Source organism: Haliotis rubra, unplaced genomic scaffold, assembly GCF_003918875.1.
Source record: "Haliotis rubra isolate DU_JTF1 unplaced genomic scaffold, ASM391887v1 Scf14, whole genome shotgun sequence".
In the NCBI taxonomy this organism is placed as follows: Eukaryota; Metazoa; Mollusca; class Gastropoda; order Lepetellida; family Haliotidae; genus Haliotis; species Haliotis rubra.
Window position 1 is genome coordinate 3299305 of NW_025765336.1, and position 25097 is coordinate 3324401.

General features: G+C 39.7%; 1 protein-coding gene across 1 annotated transcript in view; it reads left to right on the top strand.

Annotated features, from left to right (window-relative positions):
• Positions 1–5913: 5913 nt before the first annotated feature.
• LOC124268731 (xanthine dehydrogenase-like) overlaps positions 5914–25097 on the top strand; it is a 53673-nt gene continuing 34489 nt past the window's right edge. The window contains exons 1-14 of the mRNA XM_046703760.1: positions 5914–6062; positions 8723–8862; positions 9574–9743; positions 10316–10476; positions 11139–11215; positions 14169–14251; positions 14927–15137; positions 15588–15667; positions 15898–16047; positions 17528–17630; positions 18364–18512; positions 18594–18704; positions 19685–19751; positions 20448–20548. Coding sequence (XP_046559716.1) covers positions 6010–6062; positions 8723–8862; positions 9574–9743; positions 10316–10476; positions 11139–11215; positions 14169–14251; positions 14927–15137; positions 15588–15667; positions 15898–16047; positions 17528–17630; positions 18364–18512; positions 18594–18704; positions 19685–19751; positions 20448–20548 — 1656 coding nt within the window. The 5' untranslated portion in view covers positions 5914–6009. The remainder of the gene's footprint in view (positions 6063–8722; positions 8863–9573; positions 9744–10315; positions 10477–11138; positions 11216–14168; positions 14252–14926; positions 15138–15587; positions 15668–15897; positions 16048–17527; positions 17631–18363; positions 18513–18593; positions 18705–19684; positions 19752–20447; positions 20549–25097) is intronic.

The window sequence follows — 25097 nt, forward strand, 5'->3', positions numbered from 1 at the left end:
TTTTCATGACAATGCAAGTTCGTTTGTTATGACTATGTAGTGACGCCACTGCGAGGTATATAATCAATGCAGGTATATATTTTGTATATCATAATCCTATGTTATACATGTACCTGGAAACCTGCAACATAGGGCAATGCAGTTCAATTTGGTTGAGTGTGGGGGGCGGTGGGGTAGCCTAGTGGTTAAAGCGTTGGCTCGTCACGCCGAAGACCCGGGTTCGAATCCCCACATGGGTACAATGTGTGAAGCCCATTTCTGCTGTCCCCCGCCGTGATGTTGCTGGAATATTGCTAAAAGCGGCGTAAAACCAAACTCAGTCAGTGGTTGAGTGTGGATTGTAATATGGTTACAACATGAACTTGAACATGAATGATCAAATCACTGATATCTTTATGAAACCTTCACAGAGTAAATCATTCTGGGCATGTTTAAACATGAACTTGATCATGAATGCACATCTCACTGATTTCTTTATAAAACCTTCACAGGGAATGTGTAAAACATGAACTTGATCATGAATGCACATCTCACTGATTTCTTTATAAAACCTCACAGGGAATGTGTAAAACATGAACTTTATCATGAACGCACAACTCACTGATATCTTCATGGAAGTTAACCTTCGCAGAGTGTATCATTCTAATTGCACATGGTTGTCACACATTCTTACTTACCCAAATAAATTCCTCCATGTAATGTTATGGCGTCTTGTTGCTTACTCTTTCGTGTTTACTTAACGTCTTAGACTATTCGGGGCGGTGGGGTAGTCTAGTGGTTTAAAGCGTTCGCTCGTCGCGCCGAAGACCCGGGTTCGATACCCCACGTGGGTACAATGTGTTAAGCCCATTTCGGCGTAAAACTAAACTCACTCACTCACTCACTCTTAGACTATTCCTTTCTCTACCCGTGAAGATCCGGATTATAATTGATCTTCAGCAACCCATGCTTGTCCTATGAGTCGACAAACGGGTTCGGGTGGTCAGGTTCGCTGACTCTGTTGATGCATGTCATTTCATCCAGATCGATGTTCATTATATCAGTCACTGGATTGTCTTGTCCAGACTTGATTATATAGCCTACTGGCAGATAGATGGATCATCACGGTTTGTAAACACGTCTCTGAGGTAAAGAGAGGCTATACATTGGAGCACTGGTTCTCTCAGTTGTATAAGGTGTAGAGTTGTGTCCCTTGATCGTACCAGAATCCGATAGGCATTGTTCCGAATCCCAGAAACGCACTGATCGTGATTCATGGAGTACCTGTATTCATAGGTCGATAAACGTCAAGGGCCGGCTCATTTTAGTCATTCCTCCAACATAAAACTGACAAGCTGAGATTTAACTTAATCAATGTCCAACATGACGTGAACCAAAAATAAACTGCCGGACAACAGGAAGTGCAGACGGAATATTGGATTTGACCACACAGATAAATACGCTATCAAAGCGGGACGTTATCAGTCGCCGAAACACTGCAAAGTTTATGTCTTCAAAGTTCAACCCCGATGTCTTTAACACCATCCATTATCCATTCTAGCTTGTTTCATGTTTAGCCATCATCAAACACGGGTGTTTACTTTCTTTTGTACGTCAGTGTATATCACTACAGCATACATACAGCAGTGAGTGACAGTTCATCGTTATCGGTGTATCTGTATCTGATAAGATAATTGTCTGCTCGCCATTCTAGGAGTTGGTGAGTCAATAACTAAAACACACGACTTTTTTCACAACATTGAGCTTGATAACAGTGGTAATTTACATCGAAGCGGCACAAGATACCGTGCAGGAAGTCGAATACTTCGTTACAGAGTCAATATTACAGATAGATCACATAATTGTAGCAGAACATAAATATTGTGTATTTTAAACTTCAGTATGTAATTTAGTTAAGTATTATATCAACCCTTTAAAGTAACGCACGCACTCCACTAATCCCTAGGTAAAATAGTGATGTAAGTAGTTATGTAATTTATGTACGCATGGGTTTCTATTCTTCCTCAGTCTCCTGGTCTAGCCACGGCTTGGCCAGTGATTGAATTGCTATTGTTTCTAGAGCACGTGACCAGATCTGGAATTTTATGTACTCTATCATTTCTCTTTCCTGATCACTGCAATTTCAACTTTCACTGATTTATCTATCACAGCGCTGCACTTTTGGGGGTAAGTTACTTTGATGTCTTTCATACATGCATTTATATTTATCATAGGATAAGGATACGGTGTAAAAGTATAGTTAGTTTATCATTTTAATTCTACATCTGTAATATATTACATGTTGTAATATTATCTACATAATGATATTATGTAAATATGTTTAATGCTTGATATCATGGTACACTGTTTTGTATTATGATTATTACTAGTAATAGATCCTGCAACTAGTTAAAATGGTTTACTTAGTATGTAGTATCATTTGGTGGTTACACTAAGTCGTGTTTGAGTTGGGGCGGTAGGGTAGTCTAGTGGTTAAAGCGTTGGGTCGTCACGCCGAAGACCCGGGTTCGAATCCCCACATGGGTACAATGTGTGAAGCCCATTTCTGGTATCCCCCTCCGTGATGTTGCTGGAATATTGCTAAAAGCGGCGGAAAACCAAGTCAGTCAGTCAGTCTTCTTGTCTTGCTGCAAGCCCCTCTTATTCAAATAGAAGCGACAAAACCCTTTCCACATTCATAAGAAATCTATGCCACAAGCTGAGTCGATTGTACAATTATGACTACTGGTATACTAGCAGATATTTGTTTGAAAACAAATCGGGTCGGAACCAGACAATCCAGTAATTGTCACAATGCGATACGATGACAGTGCATGTGTTTATGAGTCGCTATGAAATAGTGCTGATACCATGTGTTCGCGAAAAGGTGAGCGTATCCTGCCCCACCGGTGGCACCCGTCATAAACATATGCTACGTCTAGTCATTTGTTCGCCTGAAATAATTCGGGAACGTATGGTATAAGTCAAAATAGGGAATTGCATCGGACACTATTTTTGTCATCAAATATGGAAATGTCCTCCATATGTCTACCAAAATATTTCTTGAAAGCTTTACTGAGGCCTTGGATGTTGTAACCTTGTCAACTTTTGAGCAAGAGGCATGACGCTCTTTGAATTTCTGATACAAATGGCACGCTCGATTGTACGTCAAAAGTTGGAGCTGTTGGAATATTGCTTGACATGAAAGGGAAGTTGACTATTGGAAAGCTGACATCATCCCTGTTGTCATACAGCTGTGTGGAGAGCTTTTTGTCACTCTGAATCGTTATGCGTAGATCTAAATATGGCACAGTTGAGGCGGTCTCACTTGTCTCCTTAATTTCAAGTTCAGGTGGATAAATCAGTGGAAGGCAAGTGGCGATTTGATGGTTATTGAACGATATTAAGTCATCGATGTACCGAAAGCTTAAGTTAAACTTCTGGGCCAAATTACCTTGTTTTGATTTCGCCAACCCGAGTAAAAATTCTGAGTCATATGCATAAAGAAACAGATCCGCAAGAAGTTCAGCACACATGGTGCTCGTGGATACACCTACTTGGCGAAATGTTTTACCCAATAATTTCACAAAGATGTTCTCAATGAGAAAGTCAAACAATCCACATATTGTTTTCTCGGTAAACTTCTAATGATATTCTCTTCATTTTTGACAAATTGTCCTGATCCTCTGAAGATAGATATGCAGGTTTATCTTTGTCGCGATTGTTTATAAAAGCCCTTAAGTTTGTTACGTGGGATAATGGTATACAATGTTGAAAAATCAAATGCTTAGACAGAACGGAACTCGGTCCTTATCTGAGATTTTAAAAATGTAAGCAATCCTTTGTGTTTTTGAAAATCCACATGGTCTTAATTCCGCTTGTCTCAAATACTTTCTGTGAATATCGAGAAAGCCCTTCCTCGATAGTATTAAGGATTATGGTTAATCTTTGAAACAGGGATTTGGTGTTGCATTAACTGTCATTAAAGCATTTATTACATTAAAGCACATGTGGTAAAAACAAACCAAATTTACTATCTGATATATACAGCATCACTAGATCCGAGCAATACTGTACATGCATAAGTTTATTACAGGTATTCATAAATAGCATCCCTACAAGGATGTTATCTGACTGAATGTGTAGGTAAAGATAATGTGTACACGTCTTGGAGACATCAGCCTCTATCCCCGACCGCGTCATACCAAAAGACGTTAAAATGTGGTACTTGTTGGCGTGGTATCTCAGTGGGCTAGCACTATAAAACCAGCTTAAGTCTGGGCTAGTACAAGCAGCCGCACATACACATACACACGCATGCACGTCGTCATATGAGCGAAATATTCTCAAGTACGACGTTAAACCCAATTGTTGTACCCATTAATGCCGAGCACCAGGCAGGGACCAACAAGTACCATATTTTAACGTCTTATGGTATGACGCGGCCGGGGATCGAACCCGCGACCTTCCGCTCTCCAATTATGTGAAGAATTTTTAAATATTTTTTTGCTTACTGTAATTTTACCATCTTTATTTCCACAGTGCAATATATGTAGAATACATTCACAATATACATATACACAATATACTTTCACAAATCACCATCATACAATAAATAGATATCTTTGAATATGTTTTCATACTTTATCTCTGTGTATCCAATAGTGGTAATCATGGAAACAATGATTGAATACACTTACAATGTGTTTTCTAACCTAATATTCCCAGTAAAAAGATTGTGGAAGGATGACCAGAAGGTAAAGAACTCGCTGTTATTGCATGTAGAGTAGAGACATATTGCATTTACATAATTGTTATTTTTCCCTTTAAATCCAAGTAAAATGTTTTCTGGTATAAAGTCGATGTTGCCTTCAGCCACAGTCATTAGCCATCTGGTCAAACTCCGAAATCTTTTTAACATGACAACAGTACAGAATAGATGGACAATTGTTTCTGATTCTTTTGAGCAGAATGTACATAGAGAAAAAGTGTCTTTCAGACTGATTTTATTTAGGAAAATGTTTGTAGGTATAATATCGTATAATATCTTCATCTGTAACCATTTCAAATTAGTACATTTTGTACATCGATTTGGCATCATTATTATAAGTTTCGTAGCATTACGTTATCACAATGTGTTTCAAAGACTCTTTCCCACTTTTTATGGGCATGTTTTGGTGGGGTTTTTGTAAGTAGGATCAAGTACAGAAAGATAAAAAGTTTTCGAGCCTTTAACCCTTAGACTAAGTTATATATTGAATGTTAGCATTGGAGAAAATGGTAGTCTTTTGGGAAGAATTATTTGTCGTGTGTGTTTAATGTCTTGTATTGCTTTTGTAAATATGATCCCCATGCAGAGATTACATCTCTCCAAAAAGGATTTCTTATGTAAGGATTTATGTGTTTTTCCATATATTCAGGATCACCTGACCAAAGTCGTATGTAGTTAGGTATACAATTTTCAACTAATGCTTTCAATTTGCAGCTACTGGAATATAATCTCTTTATCCATGATATTTTATGTGCATAAATTGTATTCTTAATTAGTGGGACACTGATTCCTCCATATTCAGGTGGCATAGCAAATACATCTCTTATAATTTTATCAGGTTTGTGTTTCCATACAAATTTGAAGCAGGCTTGTTGACTTTATTTATTATCTCATCTGGGGGCGATGGAATCAATTAAGTGAAGATCAATGATAACAATAGGACCACTTCTATTCAAGGACATGCTCTCATCGCATACAACACAATGGACATTATTACCCCTGATAACCCTAGCTACGTGCGAGGTTCTAAAAGGTTGATAGTCATATGATGCTAGACGGTTAATGTGCAACAGTCAAATGGGTACACATTTGCTGCTGGAGTGAGCATCAAAGCACTTATGACTAACGACACATATACTTAGGCCTACTTGCAGTGAAGTTAACGTCATCACATGGGTGTCATGTGACCATGGTTGTGTAATATTACACGGACGTAAATATTACATATCAGTGCATAAACGTCAGTTGACGGAACAGACATGTCGGCAGAGACGGTGGGGAACTTTGTGGAGTGCCCGCTGTGCAGGGCGAGGTAACAGGTTTTTTCATTATTGGTATTATCATTATTATAGTAACATTCGTATAGCGCCAATATCCAGCTCAGCTGCTCAAAGGCGCTTTGATTTTCCCTCGATCATAGGATGTCAAACTTTATCAATCTCAACTCCATTGGGAGTATAAAACTCTTGCAGTCACTAGGCGCACCCAGTTAATGTGGCATTCCCATCCTTACGAGGTACCCATTCATAGCTGGGTGGACTGGGATACATAGTCACTGTACTTTGTCCAAGTGTTACTGAATGTTTCTGTACCCGCAACTAAACAAAGCCAGTATTGATAATGTATTTATTTGAGTAAAAGTATGAACTGATAATCCCATGAGTTCATTAACTCAAAGCAAGTTAAACAATCATATGACTCGTGACTTTTAATCCCATAATCCTTTTGGAACTTAATATTTAATAATATGTTCATTTCTCATATTTTGATAAGATACAATTGCTTACAGCATCACACTAAAAGGAATAATTAACCTGAAAGTGAAATAGTTTTTATAAATAACTGGAGAACAGAATGTTTATATTACTGAAGATGAAAGTGAAATAGTATTTATGAAATACTGTATAAACAAACTAAATAACTGGAAAACAGGATGCTTTATTACAATTGTAGATCATTGAAGTACAGGATGTTTTATAATAGTTATTTTTCCGATGACTTTTTTCCATGACTTTTTCCCCATGACTTTTTTCCATGACTTTTTTCCGTGACTTCTCACACATACTTTAACATCCTTGGTATATATTTCAACCCCAGTTTGGAGGATTTATGGGTAATCAATCCTAGAAAAGACTGAAAACAATTAATAGAATTCTTACTAGTTGGAAAAAGAGAAAACTAACCTTACATGGGAAAATTACAGTCTTGAAAACATTGGAAATATCAACTTTAGTACATATTTTTTCTGTGTTACCATCACCCACAAAGGAATTTCTTAATCAACTAAACAATATTGTATATAATTTCATGTGGGATGGCAAGAAAGATAAAATCAAGAGAACAACTATATGTAGAAAATATGAAGAAGGTGGATTAAGAATGACATATCAAATCCTTTATAAATAAAGTTATCCTGCCTCGGCAGAAGGTATGTAAATAAAACGTCACCTCACAATCCCAGTTTTTTCATCTTGCTGCACATATTCACAGTCATGCAAGGATTGATAACCCATTTTGAAATGATGTTTTATCTATTTGGAGTAAGTATTATATACAACAACATAAGATAAATACTTGTCAACCAGAAGAAATCTTGGATGAACCTTTATGGTTGAATCACCAATTTAGAGATACTAATTTCTTGACTGAAGGTTGGTTTAACAGAGGAATTCATACAATAAGAGATATATTGGGTGAAAATGTTTTGGGTTGTTTTGTTTTGGTCTTTCAATGAAATAAAAAAGGCTTTACTGCATCAAAGGAACAATTTTAGAGTACAATAAAATCATTTAAAATATTCCAAAATCTTGGAAAAATACTCTTTTATCTGATCCCGTAACTACTCAAAACCTCTCACTAAACTCAACTCTTCAAGACCTTCTTTTTAAATGAAGGGATGCAGCATTTTCTATGACAAAGTTATAGAAAATGACACTTCACCTACAGTTTGTCAGAAATGGCAGAATGAACTAAATACAGACATTTCATGGAACATCGTGTTTAAAAAATACTGAAACTGCACAAAGGATGTAAAGGTTTTAGATTTTCAGAATAGATCTATAAACAGAGCAATTTGTACTGGAAAACAGTAGGTGTAAATGAAGATAATTGAAACAAATATTTGCTCTATTTGTCAATCTGAACCAGAAAGCCTCCAACATCTTCATTGTGCCACAAAATAAATGGAGAAATGAACATATACAGATTTAAATATGCAGTGCAAAGACATTTATGAAAACTCTATTGTTCTCACTGTTCATGCAGAGTACAAATTGTAAATTGACTTTTTTATATATCTTTGACAATGTGTCCGTACGTTTTAGACTTTAAGTTGTTCCCAATATCATTCATTTTTTGTGAATACTATTTGATATAACAGAACGCCAAAAGATATGTAGAAAGTCAAAGCTTCATTTACAGGAAGATTAATTGACATAAAGGAAAAGTTGACAATATAAACGTCATCCAGCTTGTCGTAACTGTTATGAGAAGAATGGTTTGTCACCCTCAATCTTTATTCATGTCTATGAATATGAGGCATTTCTAGTACTCGGATGGGTACATCGGTGGTAGAGAAGGGTCTATTTGGCCTGTATTAAACCATATCAGATCATCGATATACCTCCAGCTTAAAATTCACTTGTATGAATTGTCTGTCTAATGTATTGTCTCTGTTTTGAATAAATACTGTTTAAACCAAAATCACTTGTTTCTCAACTTCTTTGGTTTCCATTTTTCTGAGCAGAAATTCTGACACTAATGCATAAAGAAACAGATCACCAAGATCGGAGTATAATTTAGGAAATTAAGATGTCCTAAAGATGAAATTTAAAGATAAAGCAGTAATTTCCAATACAACTTTCAAAATAATGAACACACACTAAAAAGCCTAACGAAATATTTTCGTCGTATTGATTATAATTTTCGTGTTTCATTTATAACCAGTTCTCACTTAGAAACCTTCCTCCATAGCCACACCCCAACGAAGGGAGAGCTGAAGGATGGAGTCTACGCGTCTACTTGTCAAAACTGTGGCCACTTCTTCAAGTTCAAGGTCACAGGCATTCTCAAATCATCTGTCACCTTCACCATCAACGGGATTTCCTTCACAGGTACATTTGGGAGATCTTTTTGATCATGTGTTATAATTTCTTCCGAGATAATTCTTTTGCGCAAACTTATCGTCATTTGATTAATGAATGTGGGCGGGCTTTTTTAATTTCATGAAAAACTTGCAGAACAAAGCTGTTGAATGTGACATCCTGTTATGAAGTAATGAAAAAAAATCAGATTACACACAAATAGATCTATGAATACGGGTCTTCACGCCATTGTACAAGCTATAGGGCTCAAAGATGTAAACAGATAGATGTCACCACCCAGCTAACACAGAACCTTAAAAAACTTTTTAAAAATACGTTATAAATTTAACAGGCAGATTTGATCCAAAATAATTTGTTTATATGACATATACTTTTTAACAATGATTGGCGTTATTTCTCGTCTTTGCACCATTTATATATCATTCACATTGTACATTCATCATGACATGTTTACTCTTCCTTCCATTGTATCCCGGAGCGGTATTCATATAAGCTTATGCTTGTTTACCAATCCGGTTCCTTTCATTGGAAATAAATATGTTTAAATCAAAACTTTTTAAAAGGTTTCATTGCATTTTATAAACTATGTTTTCCTCAAAACGTTTTCACAACTATAGAATGTCATAAGTATATCTACCAGTATACCACGACGATTATGTCAAATTGTGATTAAAGTATATTTCTAATTATAAAGAAAATACTTTCGTATAATACCTTCAGTTGGCAACCAGTATGCCGCAGCCCTGTCCCTGAATGAGTTCATGAGGTCCCAGGGTGTGTCCTATGGCACCAAGGCCATGTGTATAGAGGGAGGGTGTGGCGTGTGCCTCGTCACTACCACACTGTATGATCCAATCACAAAGGCCGTGCAGACCTACACAGTCAACTCGGTAAGAATCTGTCCAACAATACCGCGTAGTTTATATGCAGTAGTGTCCTTTGTATCATGCGGATCCAGGATTTTGGAGAAGGTGCACATAAATCATGAAGTCCAAAGGTTAGGGTAAACCGGTCCTCAGGGAAACAATTTTCGGGGAGAGGGGGTGATGACGCAACCCCGCAACCCCACCCACCCGGATCCACCGGTTTCTCTGGGGTGCTTTAACGTGACCAAAATCGAAACTATCCACTTACTGATGGACACACCGATGTCATTGTGGACACCGTGAAGATACCATTGCTCAGGGTATCACCAATGTATTTAGTTCGCATTACATTAAGGCCATGAAATCTATGGTAGGTATATATGTGTTTTATTATAAATACAATTAGAGATCTATGAGTTCTACTTTAAGTTGAACCTAAAGACCTAAATTGTGTAATATATAAACTAGAAACTGTAGGACGATCTACTTTCTGTATTGACTATGTCACAAATAACACAGAATATGATCATTGTCAATATGAGGTACGTCTGTTTGGTATATAGACTAAAAACTGTAAGACAAGTTAATTCCTTTAGTGTCTGGTTCCCCTGTACACGTGTGACGGCATGCAAGTGACAACCATCGAGGGTCTGGGCAACCCCAGGGATGGCCTACACCCGATACAAGACCGTCTGGCACAGTACAATGGGTCTCAGTGTGGCTTCTGTAGCCCTGCCCAGGTCATGAATATGTATGGGTAAGACTTTCAAGATATCTATAGATGAAATGTATATTTATTAGTAAGAAAATGTAAAAAGCATGTTTTCAACTAAATAGCTGTTTTTTCACTATTAAGATTCCTACTAAATGTACATGGGTTTGTTCCACCGTGCCTTACAATGCCCAGTGTCCCAATCACATAATCGCTCAATTTCAAAGAAAAATATGAGGAATATAAGCAGGTTTAGAATTCACGACACGCAATCCCTGACTATATACACAACCTTTGACTTACATTATAAAAATATTTCAATGATATTTCTACGGTGTAACCAGTGTTTGAAATAAGTCCCGTCCGACCGCCCGAGAGGGTCTCGATTTCTGACGGACGGTCTAAATTTACAGCTAGCCAGCCCGATGGTCTGGTAAACATTTTAGATGTTCCATACAACTGAGTAAATTCACCATATTTGGGCTAGTTAAAATCCATTTTGGGCTGGTAACATTTTGAAGTTAACAGCCCTGATGTAACATGCTATCGTCTTTACAATATTATTGATGAAAGAGACATACTTTGTTTCCTTAACGAGAACATATGCAGATGGATAACATGTCAATCTCATTAAAGAACCTGAAGACTTACTTCGAGAAGTCCTTAGAACAAGCAGTACGAATATCGATGCTCGATATGTGTTTCAGCCTACTGAAAAGAACACCCAAGCCTACCATGCAACAAGTAGAGAATGCCTACGATGCTGTCATTTGCCGATGTACAGGTTCGTTGTACACTAAGACAGACACATTGTTATACGCCTTCTGAACATCTAATCCTGACCATGTCATGATATGTTGGTTGGTTGGGTGTTTAGCTCCACACTCAGCAATATTCCAGCTATATAGTTTCGTCTTGACAGGGAAGTTGTTCCCGTCCAGCTGCACCATGAAGCCTGCTGTCACACAGGCGTGGGCGTTCTGGAAGAAATGACCGAGTGGAGTAACTGTTCTTCTCCATCATTCTTGATTTTGATTGTTTTCAAGAAGATCGATAAATCACTCGAGACCATTAATTTTGACAATCATCTTGCATCACACAGTTGTTAATGTTGGGTCTCTGGCCATTTTGGTTTCGTTTGATGAAAATCGTACACATGCAAATTTCACGTCATACACCATTCATCTTTCAAGAGCAATTACTGTACAAACAACTATGGTCATAAGGAAGTGCAAGTGGTGATGCACTCTCAATACATTCATTATTATCATATCAACATTGACTGACTCAGATATATCTCCCAATGTTTGCAATCGTAAATTAACAATGAAATTCTCTTACTTTTTTAAGAGTATACATTTGCAGTATCTCAACTGGTACGAGATAAGAGTGAGTTTAGTATTACGCCGCACTCAGCAATATTCCAGCTATATGGCGGCGGTTTGTAAATAATCGAGTCTGGACCAGACAATCCAGGGATTAACAGCATGAACATCGATCTACGCAATTGGGATACGACGACATGTGTCAACCCTGTCAGCGAGCCTGACCACCCGATCCCGTTAGTCGCCTCTTAGTAGCATGGGTTACTGAAGATCAATTCTAACCCGGACCTTCACGGGTCGGTACGAGATATGAGATGGTATTGATGGCGTGTAGTTGGCAAGTCGGTACAATACATTTCAGGTGGCATGTCAATATCAACCTAGAACATCCCCTTATCACAGTTATATCTCTCTGTTATCGGGTGAAATGACCCTAAATATTAGGTTAGGTTACACTATCTGCACGTCTGGATACATTAGAGATTTTTTAACAGGATAACGGTGTCCCTGTTATGATGTTTATCACATCAGCCTGGGCTTTGTATCAAATGGGGACGATGGTGTAACCTTGTGGTTAAATCGTTCGCTCGTCACCCCGAAGACTCGGGTTCGATTCCCCACATGGGCACAATGTGTGAAGCCAATTTCTGGTGTCCCCCGCCATATTGCTGGAATATTGCTAAAAGCGGTATAAAACTAATCTAACTCACTCACGTTTTTTGATGAACAGTTGTCGTTTAGTGACTTTCAAAAATATTTGTTGAATAAAAGATTTAAAAAATAATTGTTGAGTAAATGTGAAAAAGTACAATTCCACAACGACCTGTTTGAAGCCATAAACCGATTGCCCTAATAATCGAGCCTTAGTATAATCTAATGGGTGATAGCAGGAGGAATAGTCCATATAAGATGACACCCAACGAATTGTTATTAACGTTTCAAACTGGAGTTGGTCATATATAGGAAACAAGCTATGTTAGTTCTCTATGTGCGAATTTACAAGGAAGCTTGTACCTTCTACAAGATTGGAAGGGCGTGCAGTCATCCCACAGATGACACCCTTACCTTGTCAGCTTGCTGACGGGGTTAACCTCTTTGGTCATGTGGACAAGGCGTCCGACTTCTGATCATAAGGTCCGTGGTTCGAATCCCAGTACGGGACTTGGAAATTTGATGGCCGCTACATTGGCGCCCAACGTGGGGCTGAGCACGTTCATATCAAATCTGAGCAAAATAAGTCTCAGTACCCAACTATGCTGCTCGGGACGTGCCTTCTGTTGACGGGGGAGTATGTAGCAGGGCGTGGAGTCATCCCACAGATTACATCCTTACCTTGTCAGCTTGCTGACGGAGTTAACCTCTTTGGTCATGTGGACAAGGCATCCGACTTCTGATCAGAAGGTCCGTGGTTCGAATCCCAGTACGGGACTCGGAAATTTTATGGCCGCTACAATCTGTTTGACTCTATTCTATAAGTGTTTTTAGGATGTTGATTTGTGCTTCAGAAGTCGAAATACGTGAATATGTTGTGGAAGACCACTTGGTTGTCCTTGATTCTCTTCCAAGAATATAACGTACAATTATTCAATCATAATGTCAGTTTCCTTTTTAAGACATCATATTTCGCTTGCAAGGTATACATGTGCCGTTGAATGAATCTGAAAGTTTTGTTGGCATACAAAAATGTAAATAAATATACACGCCCTTCTCTAGAATATCCATTTGACACACGACATGTTTAAACTATACCACCTCGCCATCGTCAACTAAAAGGCTAGCGCTGCTTGTTGGAAATATAGGAAAGAAACCTTGCGAACCAGACTTCGTCATACGAATTAAAGATTTCAGTACATTGTACATGATGTCATGTTGAAGTTGACATCTAGTTTTAGAATGTGTGTTTGTACACAGGTGCAAATTTTACTAAACATATCTGAATAATCTACGGAGTCTACATCTTGGTCGTTTAGCAAATGTACTGTTAGTCCCCATAGTCCCTAATATGGTGATATATCTTCAGTTGCTGGCAATATATAGCCTGTTTTTATATTGTAATGACTTCTATAGTTAAACGCTTTTAGTTTTTCATACTAGTTTTATATCTATATCTGTGATGCTCTAGTTATTGTACTGTCCTTCGTTGACAGGGTTTTATAATTTGACTTTATTTAATACGTCTTTATTTATTATTCAAATCCTCGTCACGATATGGTTGAAATATTGCCGATGTGACGTTAAATTAAACGTCTTTGATATGCTGCCAAGCATACAAGTAGAATTATACAATCGCCTTGTCCGTTCTCTGTACAGACAACATCTTTGACAAAAAAGTAACCTTATAAAGATAAATACGTTTTAGAGTGTTCCAATCATACCGGAATATAATAAATATACACGTTCTTCTCTACTCAGGCTATCGCCCAATTCTGGATGCCATGAAGTCCTTTGCCTCAGACGCTCCACCAACCCTGCCTGGCGGTGCTATTGACATTGAGGTGAATAGGGACATCTTCATATACATGTATAATAATATTCTATTGCTCCCAGTTCTTCAGGGTGACTTTGTAATGGTACTTACTTAGATATAAATTCCAAGTCATAGATATGTTCAAGCACATAATGATATGGGTTGATGACATCAATAAAGTAAAAATAACATCAAATGACACCATATTTGTAGTTGAAAACAGGGATATGGACAATGGTACCCATTTTCACTTTGAACAGGTTGGTTCTTGTCCGTTCCTTCATACATTCAAATATTCCGTTTCCCAATCTGGTTAAACATAGGTATGAAGATAATGACAATAAGGTTGATTTTACCTGTGTATAAATGTCCTCGTTGCTGTCGAATATGCAGCTATTGTTATCAGTGATGAAGTTTATCAAGGATGTTTGGAAGATGGTACTTATTATAAATATGTGCCCTATTTCCTTTAACGCACAAGAGGCCACGGTGTTTAAATTCGTTTGTTCCCAATGCAGGTGTAGCTTGGTACTATGAACGGATGACTCTTGTCATTCACGAGCTGTAGCTGATAAGTATCCATCCAATGGATCTGAGAGTAATGTTATCCCCATTATTTGGAAAACAATACATGAAATTGTAATTATCACACATTTTATTTTTAAACTTAGAGCTATGACTAGTTACCAGTTGTTACTTCTAGGAACTGGACAAGAAGATATGCAGCAAAACCGGGAAGACCTGCACAGGACGCTGTTCATCTGAGAGACAGACTGACCTGGAGCAGGTGCCCCTCAACATTGTGCTGCAGGGGTCACAGTGGTACAAACCCACCACCAGGCAGCAGCTCTACGCCCTCCTCGGCCAACACCAGGCAGACAACTACAGACTCGTGTTTGGGAATTCAGGATTCGGTAAACAATTGTGACCAATAACAAGCGTGTATTTTAAGGAAACGCAGAAACTCGTGTTTGGGAATTCAGGATATGGTAACAATCAATCGATGATATGCCAGTACGTAGGGCAGACGCCTTAGGTGACCAAGAGACTACTCTTAATACACGAGTCTGCGATGGGTATTTCATGATATGTTTATTCAGTTTATTCCAAGATAAAGACTGCCATGATAAGGCCCATTAACAGCTTCTCTTTTGCATCAACTCTGCCATAGACATGACACTTTCTTACACTGCCATACATTTGACTAACAGTTTGTGACACTGCGGTACATTTGACTGACAGTTTCTGGCCCCCACCCCAACCCCAACCCCCTTAATAGTTTCTGACACGTTGTGCACTGGATTAAGCTATACCGATATAAACATCTCTCCCTCGAACTTAGGCATTGTTAACTTTTCTTCCAGGTGTCTACAAAGAAATCGGTCCATGGATGTACAATGTCCTCATTGACCTGCGTGGCATCCAGGAGTTCTATGACATTTCTGTAGGTTTGCAATGTACTGACAAACAATATCAAACTCGAAAAGTAAGGAGTATTGATGAGAAAAACAAAAGGTTTAAAGAAAGCAAGAAAACCATTTTCATGATGATAAAAAACAACAATACTTGCTTATTAAATATCAAATAGCGAATGTTTACGCAGATTCCTTCAAAGCGCACCAAACACTGTCAACGTATCCAGCTTCATATTTCCAAATACTTACTTTGTTACAGATTGAATCCTCCAAAGTGATGTTTGGACCTAGCATCACTCTGACCAACATGTTGGAAGTCTTTGAGAAAAACAGCACCAACCCTGCTTTGTCGTACTTCCGGGACTTCGCCAGCCACGTGGCCTACATTGGTAACATCGGGCTGAGAAATGTAAGACAAAACTTTATACCATCACTCCATTATGTACTATTTGCTATGTTATGCACTCATGCTTATGTGTGTGTGTGTGTGTCTGGCAGTTGACCACACAAACTAGAAGGTGAAGCAGGGTGAGTTTCTATCAGACTTCAAGTTCAACCGTTATCGTATTTACGAGAGGCGATCAAAAAGTATGTAGTGTCACCAAGAAAACGATACAAATGCAGTTATTGTTGTGTTTTAATTTTTCTACATATCATGTGTCAAGCTCAAGGAATTTGGTTTTGCTATGTTCCAGTCTCACGATCCCCATTTTGTTTGACCTTTTATCTTGGTACCCCTCAAAAAACGCAAAATCTACAATAAATGCATCAAAAACCTCAGGAAACAAAATATGCAAGAAATATTTTGTGTGTTTGAGATTGATAGAAGTCCCCTAGAATCATACTTAGATATTAAAGTTCATAAATAAGCAATTTGAAATTACAATCGCTTGTTTGAAGTGACTCCCCCCTTCATGTTGACTGAGCGAGCTTGTTTTGGAGACACTACCCATCCCCTTTCAGATGACGTAATCATAAGGACATAACTTATTCTAATGTGTTCATTTGTCCATATATGATGCCAAGGGTTCAAATTAAACACTGAATGGTCACACAAGTGTCAGCTCACAATATATTGTAAACAGTACCAGCTTGAATATCTGTACACAATGTTTTAGGAAGATTGAAATCGGATTTTCTTAAAAAAACAGCCCTCGACTAAATATGAATTAAGCAGTCCAAATCTTTGACTGTTGATTGTGACGGGAAGTCATCCAATACTATACTGAACATATTTTATATGATATATCCGAGGGCATACCATTATCCAAGAGGTACCAAATGACAGATCGTTTTTCATTTGCTGCAGTTTTGTTAGCAATATTATACCCCAATGTGTTGTGATGACTAATATCTCGTTAACCACATCACCCAAATATGTACAATTTTGGATATGGCTTTGCTAAAGATTCCTTCAAAATAAAATGGAAGATTTTCAAACATTGGACATCGAGAATACAGTTAGTCTACGTACTTTTTGATCGACGCACGTAAAACTACACATACAAATATCATCTACCTATTTCAGTGGAGGGAACGAGAGCAGAACTAAGAATCGAGAAATATCGTATTTTGGCATTTATGTTCAAGTATGTTATAGGCATATTTGCCTTGCAAATATTTAACAGAAATACATGGTGGAATTATTGTTCTTTTTCGTTTCATCACCTTGATTCTGAAATATAATTCCATACCCATTATAAACTTAGCTGAACGTTATATATTGTCCTGTAACTTGATACAGAGCGTTTTCGGGTTGTTGTGTGTGTGTGTGTGTGTGCGTGCGTGCGTGCGTGCGTGCGTGCGTGCGTGTACGTGTGCGTGTGCGTGTGCATGTGTGGCGTGGGGGTCGGCTGGAAGTTACTATCTGAACACTTCACCTGTTTCAGTTGGGCAGCTGGGCCGGGAACCTGATGTTGAAGAACCTCCACACTGAGTTCCCGTCTGATGTTTTCACCATGTTAGAGACAGTCGGGGCAACTCTGTTCATTGGTGAGTGAGTGAGTGAGTGAGTGAGTATGGTTTTACACCGCTTTTAGCAATATTAAGGCAATACCACGGCGGGGAACACCAGAAATGGGCTTCACACATTGTACCCATGTGGGGAATCGAACTCGGGTCTTCGGCGTGACGATCGAACGCTTTAACCACAAGGCTACCCAACCGCCCATTGTTCATTGGTAGCGTATTCAGTAGTACAAAGTGCCAACTGAAACATACGTCAGACATAATATTGTCAGATTAATTTGTTTAAATACCAACTGGAACTAATCGCAAAAATCGCAATCTTCAATCTACCAAACTGTACATATGTGAAACTTTAAGGATTTAAATATATGCAGATGAAAGAAGCGACAAAACCTTTTCCACATTCATAAGAATTCTGTTTAAAGCAGAGTCGATTGTACAATTGGGACTATATCATGAGCATATAAACAATGGTAAAATCGTCTTCAGTTAGTGTGTATGTATTTATGTATACGTACTAGTATATGAAACTGTATCTAATCTTTAGGCTGAAATCAGGGATAGAAAATTGTGATATCTATACCATCGTTTTATATGGATAGTTTAGAGTGCAAATACATACCATAAACAGCTTCGAACAGCTTTTTCTTCTATCACTGACAAGCAATGTTAAGTTCACTGAATGTCAATTTCAAAACGTTACAGTTCGGGTTAAAGTGAGAATATATTCTACCATGGAAATATACTTGTATTGTAGGATCGAGTGATGGCTCCGAGAAGTCATACAGTCTCATGGACTTCCTGAAGCTAGACATGAAGGGCAAGGTCATCCTGTCTCTCACGCTTCCAACATTCCCATCAGGAGACGTCTATGTCAAGACCTTCAAGATTACCCCAAGGCACCAGGTATATGTTCACAGTTTATTGGCGGAACACCCTTTGTAGCGTTCGCAATCAGTTCACTCATTAGTTATTGCTTTTTTTTAGAACGCCCACGCCTATGTGAACGCAGGCTTCAGGATGCAGCTGAACAGGAGCAACAACTTCAATGTCAAGACAAAACCATCCCTGGTGTATGGCGGCATCAACAAGACACTGGTAAGTCAAGAACACGTTAACGTAAAAGCATGGAGTTTATGAGTCGTGACAAAAGTATTCGTCACTTGACGTAATTTCCATAGACTTACATGTTAATTTAGTGTAGCATAAATAATTTTCAAGAATTTAATTTCCGTAAGATCCAAGTTAAATGTTTCACATTTGTGAGTAATCATGTTACCTACAATCACATAATTTCTGTTTAATTTTCCGTTGCATATTTATCGAATGGCAACATTTTAATCAACATGTGTACAGTGCCGTGAACTCCTTTAATATGGCGGCCAATGGGATTGTGCATTCTGGAACCATTCGTAAGTTGATAAATGTGATGTCATTAGTTAAATATTGTTCGGAAAATTGAAATGAAATTATGTGCGCAGAGCAGAGATGATTTTATATTTCACTGTACATTTTACAAAGATCCATCCTAAACTCACCTTATGAAAATTATTTATGCTACACTGAAATAACATGTAAGTGTATGGAAATTACGTAAAGTGCCGAATAATTTTGGCACGACTCTGTACATACATTTACACCGTCTTTTGACCTTATACTCAAGACGTGAAAATCAGCAAACACGAATTTATTTAGATGTAGTGCTAGTCACAACTACCAACGGACAGGGACATCATCAGAATAAAACACGATAACCGTGATCAGACAACGGGTTTTAGTCCGGACATCAATACGGGTTGGTTTTGTTGTTATTTGGGATATTTTAGCATGTTAGGTTTGAATCATCTAACTATGCAGTCTTGTAACTCCATCACAAACAAGACCTATGTTCGATCTATGTTGTGTTAATGAAATACGATGACGTATTGTCATCGTCATTGTCAATGACAACGATACTGTCTCTAGGATCACTATCACTAACAATTTCTTAACCCTTCTTCACAGATTTTTCAAACATAAAGACCTTATTTGCCCTGTTTGATGATTGGTTAAACAGTAACTTTTGTTGATATATCCAGGTACATGCAAGCAATACAGAGGCATTTCTGCAAGGGAAACAACTAGGAGATGCATCGGTTCTCAAAGGTAAGGTTCCCAAGATGCTTTGAAGATTTGATGATGAAGATGTATTGTTGTGTAATGTTTTTACCAAATATGGTACGAGTTGTGTATTGACTGGTTGTCATATTGCTGTGAAGGGATCTGATGATTAAAATGGCACTATGTTAACGTGGTCGGATGGTTACGATGAATAATCTGAGCTGATATGTGTCTGATATATTGCCGCTGGAGATGTTAGTCAAATACATTGTTATTAAAATTATGCAATGCTTTATGTTAATTGTCTAAACGTGATGCGTGAATGTTTTCAGAGGTGCATTAATGAGTGAGAGAGAGAAAAATTCACACTCATACATTACAGATATATACACACAAAGACTCACACATTGACACTCGAACTTACACATGCACCACACAATCCACTCAATCAGACACACACAGACCCAAGATACAGTAGAACGCACACACACACACACACACACACACACACACTCATGATAGTGAATCCTAAATTTACTGTTTATTGTTTTGAACAATGAGGAATGTACGCACCACGCAGTCGCCTCATCCACACACACACACACACACACACGCACACGCACACGCACACACGCACACGTACACATACGCATGATAACGAATCCTACTTGTACTCCGTTTACTGGTTTAAACATTAAGGTATGTACGTGCGTTCCTCATCTTCCTTATTTCCTTCTTCAGCTGCAATAGCCAGTCTATCTGCCGAGTTGATCCCAGACGCTACAGCTGGGTTGTCGAGTACAGCCTACAGAAAGAACCTGGCCATCTCACTATTCTACAAGGTCAGTCGACATACTGAGTCGTATCATTGCGTCTGTCGCTGTTGCTCGATGTTTAACTTATCTCCAGGTTAGAAGTCCTCTCTGTAGTGGTATCTGCGTCCCACATATTGATGTGATATTGATAACATTATTATTTTCCTTATCCTGACTCATGCTACTTGCTTGTCTTCTTCTTCTTGCGAACACAGTGGAACACTTGTATCTCCCAATTGAAGTTCCCTTCAATGTAAAATCACTAATTAGTACTCACCACGAGTTATCTGTCCCCTCGTAAGGGCGGGAACGAGGGCGCCACCCCCTGCCATGTGCCTCACTCTCTCCTTCTTCGCCCAGTGCAGGAGCAGGACGTCTCCCTACACATTATATCGCTTTATTTATATTTAGTTGTTTTACCTCTTATAATCATCTACAGAGGTGTAACTAGTATCCTTATACATGATGCATTGATATTTATTCGTGTTTCTACTGTTTTATTCACGGTTCGCCGTGTTTGCTCAGTAGATTGCGCTAATGAAAATCTGCACTGTTTGTAAATTACGTTTCTCTGCTGCTGATCCGCATTTAATATGCCCTAGTTGTATTACGCCATGCTCTACTGTTTCACGTTGCAATCATCGTATTAAATTATCTAATTCTGCCTTTGATAAATATTTATTTTGCGTCTTGAGACGCGCAGCAGATAGATTACGGAAACAGTCTTCAGTCATGGCTAATAGATCAGAGTCTGATATACCATGTCAACTGTTGGCGGATGACCCCCTACCGTCTGGTGTTCCGCTTGAGTTGCCCTCGGGGGAGAAGCGTGGGACGCAGTCCGCTATCTCCAAGAAGCGACCTGCATCCCAGGACATCCCGTCGTCCCAGTCTAAGACCAGGAGAGCTTCTACGTCGTCACAACGTACGCTCCGCACCCCCAGGGCTACATCTTCGTCGAAAGTGAAACCTACGAAGACTACTAACAATTTTTCATCTGACATTCTTCCTGTTTCAGAATTGGGCTTATATGATGACGATCTACCGATCATCATTCCAGATATACGGCATAAGAAGCGACCAGTATCGGCTACCGTCACCTCAGCGCAGATCAACACGCAGCTAGAGATGCCTACACTGACGGCAGAGAATCTACCTGAGGGTCCCGTCGCTACCATACAGAGGGCAGCGTCTACATCAGCGCAGACCGTCCCAGACGACCTGGTCAGCCAGATTATGATGTTGATGGAAGATCGATACGGTTTACAGAGGCCTCAGAGCCGCGGGCCCCAGAGCCCAACCCACTTACAGTCTTGTAGGGCCCCAGAGCCCGTTTGCTTGACTTCGCGTAGGGCCCCAGAGCCCACAGACGCGCCTCCACGAAGGGCAACCCAGCCCGTATCGAAGCCTTCGCGAAGGACGTCCCAGTCCGCCTCCACGAAGGACCCAGATCCTCACCATTCGCGAAAGGCTTCACGGAGGAGGAGTGCTTCACCGAGCTCAGACCCTGAAGAACACAGAGGTCGTTCGCGAAGCAAGCTCCTATCTAATGATTCGGACTCTGACTCGATACCTTCACGAAGGCCTTCACGAAGGTTAAGTGGCTCCAAGTCATCTTCATTCAGAAGATCTATAAGGGATTCACCGAGAGCTTCACGAAGCCACCATCGTTCGCCAAGGAAGTCTCCACGAAGGTCTCCCTATAGAAGCCACTCGTCAGTCCGTTCAAGACATCTTCGTCCTATAGTTTGTCGAGGGATTCATTATGACCTTAGCGAAACTACAGGTCACCCTACAGTTCGTCGGGCTATTCACCACGTCGATCCCCTCGCCGATTTACACACAAGTATCCAGCGAAGCAGAGACATCGCAGTACTTGTCTATCAACTGTATGCCACATGCCGTCTACAAGCCTACGTGAATTACCGAGCCTGCGCGAAGGTATTCGCACAGACATCCACAAGACAGAGATGTCGCAGTACTTAACTTTTTAACTTGAACGTTATATAGTTACGTGAAGTACTATTTACAGATGAAGAGCCTAATTAAGGATCTTCAGGCCGACTACCTACATCAAGGGCATCAACGACGTTTCGCAGATCATCACAGGAATCACCATTTCCGTATATATTGCTAGGTATGCAATCCCGGACTACGATACGATTATCTACATGCAAGGCGCCATAGTCACACCAAGTTGACCACTACGCAGATCTGCAGACAATTCAATAACGGAATTGAGCAGCAGCCTTATTACAGCGAGTAAAACACATAATCGTCAACGAATTCCTGAGAAGAAATATGTACAACAAGTTCAGCATTAATTCTACAATTATGACGCTGCATTGATGTATGCAGTCTACAAGCTGACAACTTGCAAGTTTTATTGAGCCTATATATAAGGAAGTCGGCATTATCTTCAAGACTGAAGTTACATTCACAGCAGCCAGGAAAATAACCTACCCAGCATTAATATTACAGGGCGAGGTAATTCGCGCCGAAAGATTCGCGCGTTTACCATTAACCCTCGAAACACGTGGTCACTCGTGTAACTTCGGGAAGTTACGGACAAGACCGACGATTGATCTAATATCAACGACGGCACTAAATTATACAAGGTTCCTTTTCCTGCTACACCGGTGACATCACAGCGCGGGTACACTACAGAATCAAAATGCCTTGTTCTGATTGGACCGCGAGGGACAACGCCCTACGCAGAGGTCGATCATAGTTCACAGTTCAAGACATAGGTTGCAAGTGACAACAACATATCAGTGAACGAGCAAAGCCTCCATACAGTCCAGTTAAACTGAACCTTCATGATTGGGCTGCCTTCATGAGGTTAGAGACCTCCCCTGTCAAGTAAGGACGAGGGCACGGCAGTCAGGCGATTTTTTACATAAAGTTCAACGATGGCAGTCACCCCTGGTTGTTCACCTACATCGTCAAGGACTTCGCAGCGCGTTTTACCTCGACGACGGGATACAAGTGGATCCAGATCCACAGCGTCTCAGACTACAGTTGAACTTCATCATCAAGCTACTAACACAACTAGGATGGTTAGTAAATCTACTTAAGTCGGACCTAGAACCTACGCAAGATCTGCAATTTCTAGGTATTTGAATTGTAACGGCGCAGAATCGTATAATTGTACCGGAGGACCGATGGATCAAGATCCAACAGTCAATCCCACAAGCCTTACTCTCTCCGCTACCACTACGACAGTGGCAGAGCCTGTTGGGGTTACTCACGTCAGCTCAAGACATGACAGTCAGAGGCAGACTACAATTACGTCCGTTACAAGTCCTCATCAATTCGCATCTCGACGACTCTCTACCGTTCAGTCTACCGGATCACGTCAAACCTCACCTACTATGGTGGACCAAGAGATCGAATGTTTGCGTAGGCGTCTCCTTAATAGAGCCGGAATTGAAAACACATCTCTACGTAGACGTGTCACTACAAGGTTGGGGAGTCCATCTCGCCAACAGGACGGCATCAGGGCTATGGAGCAATCAAGAGAGCAAATTACACATAAATCTGCTAGAGATGCAAGCAATGATAAACGCCATAATGCACTGAAGCAACTTACTACAGAATGCTCAGTTGATGATTCACACAGACAATTCGACAGTGGCGTTTTATGTGAACAAACAAGGCTCAACCAGGTCCCTGAACCTATTGACTCTATGTTTTCAATTGTTCGATTTTAATCGACAATCTCAACATACATGTCAGAGCATGTCACATTCCAGGAGCAAAGAATGTAATAGCAGACGCTCTCTCTCTCGGCCACACCTACCATCGCCGACAGAATGGATGCTCCACTCATAGACCTATTTGCCACTCGATTCAACAATCAACTGACAACATTCGTATCGCCAGTTCCAGACCCACTAGCATGGGCAACGGACGCACTAAGCATATCGTGGGAAGGACTCAACGCGTACGCGTTCCCACCGCCAGCGTTAATCCCACAAGTGTTACTCAAAATCCAACTGATTTGGTAGCGCCCTACTGGCCAGTGAGAACGTGGTTTCCTACTCTTATTCAAGAAATCGGACAACCAATACTACAACTTCCAAAGTGCCCGAATCTGTTAATACATCTGCACACCAAACAAGCACACGGAAAGCCAAAAGCATTCCAACTTCACGTATGGACTGTATTAAGGCGTGTCTAAATAAAAAAGGTTATTCAGCCAGAGCGGCGAAAGCAGTCACCCTTGCCTTGCGTAACTCCACTCGCAACTTGTACGATGACAAGTGGCACAGTTTTGTCAATTATGCTGCAAAGAAAGGATTTACAGCTAGATATGCTACTCATCCTCAAGTGGCTGACTACTTATGTTATCTACGTCAGACTAATAATCTAAAAGGCTCCACCTTATCTACTTATCTTGCAGCAATAAGCTCGGTCATAACTATGAGAACGGGTGTCAAGCTAAACAAGACCCCAGAGTTACTCGCCTTACTACGAGCATTCCGATTGGAGGATCAGAAACGCAGATTTCACGCTCCAGCTTGGGATCTAAATATAGTGCTCCAACACCTCACAAGTGAGGCATATGAACCAT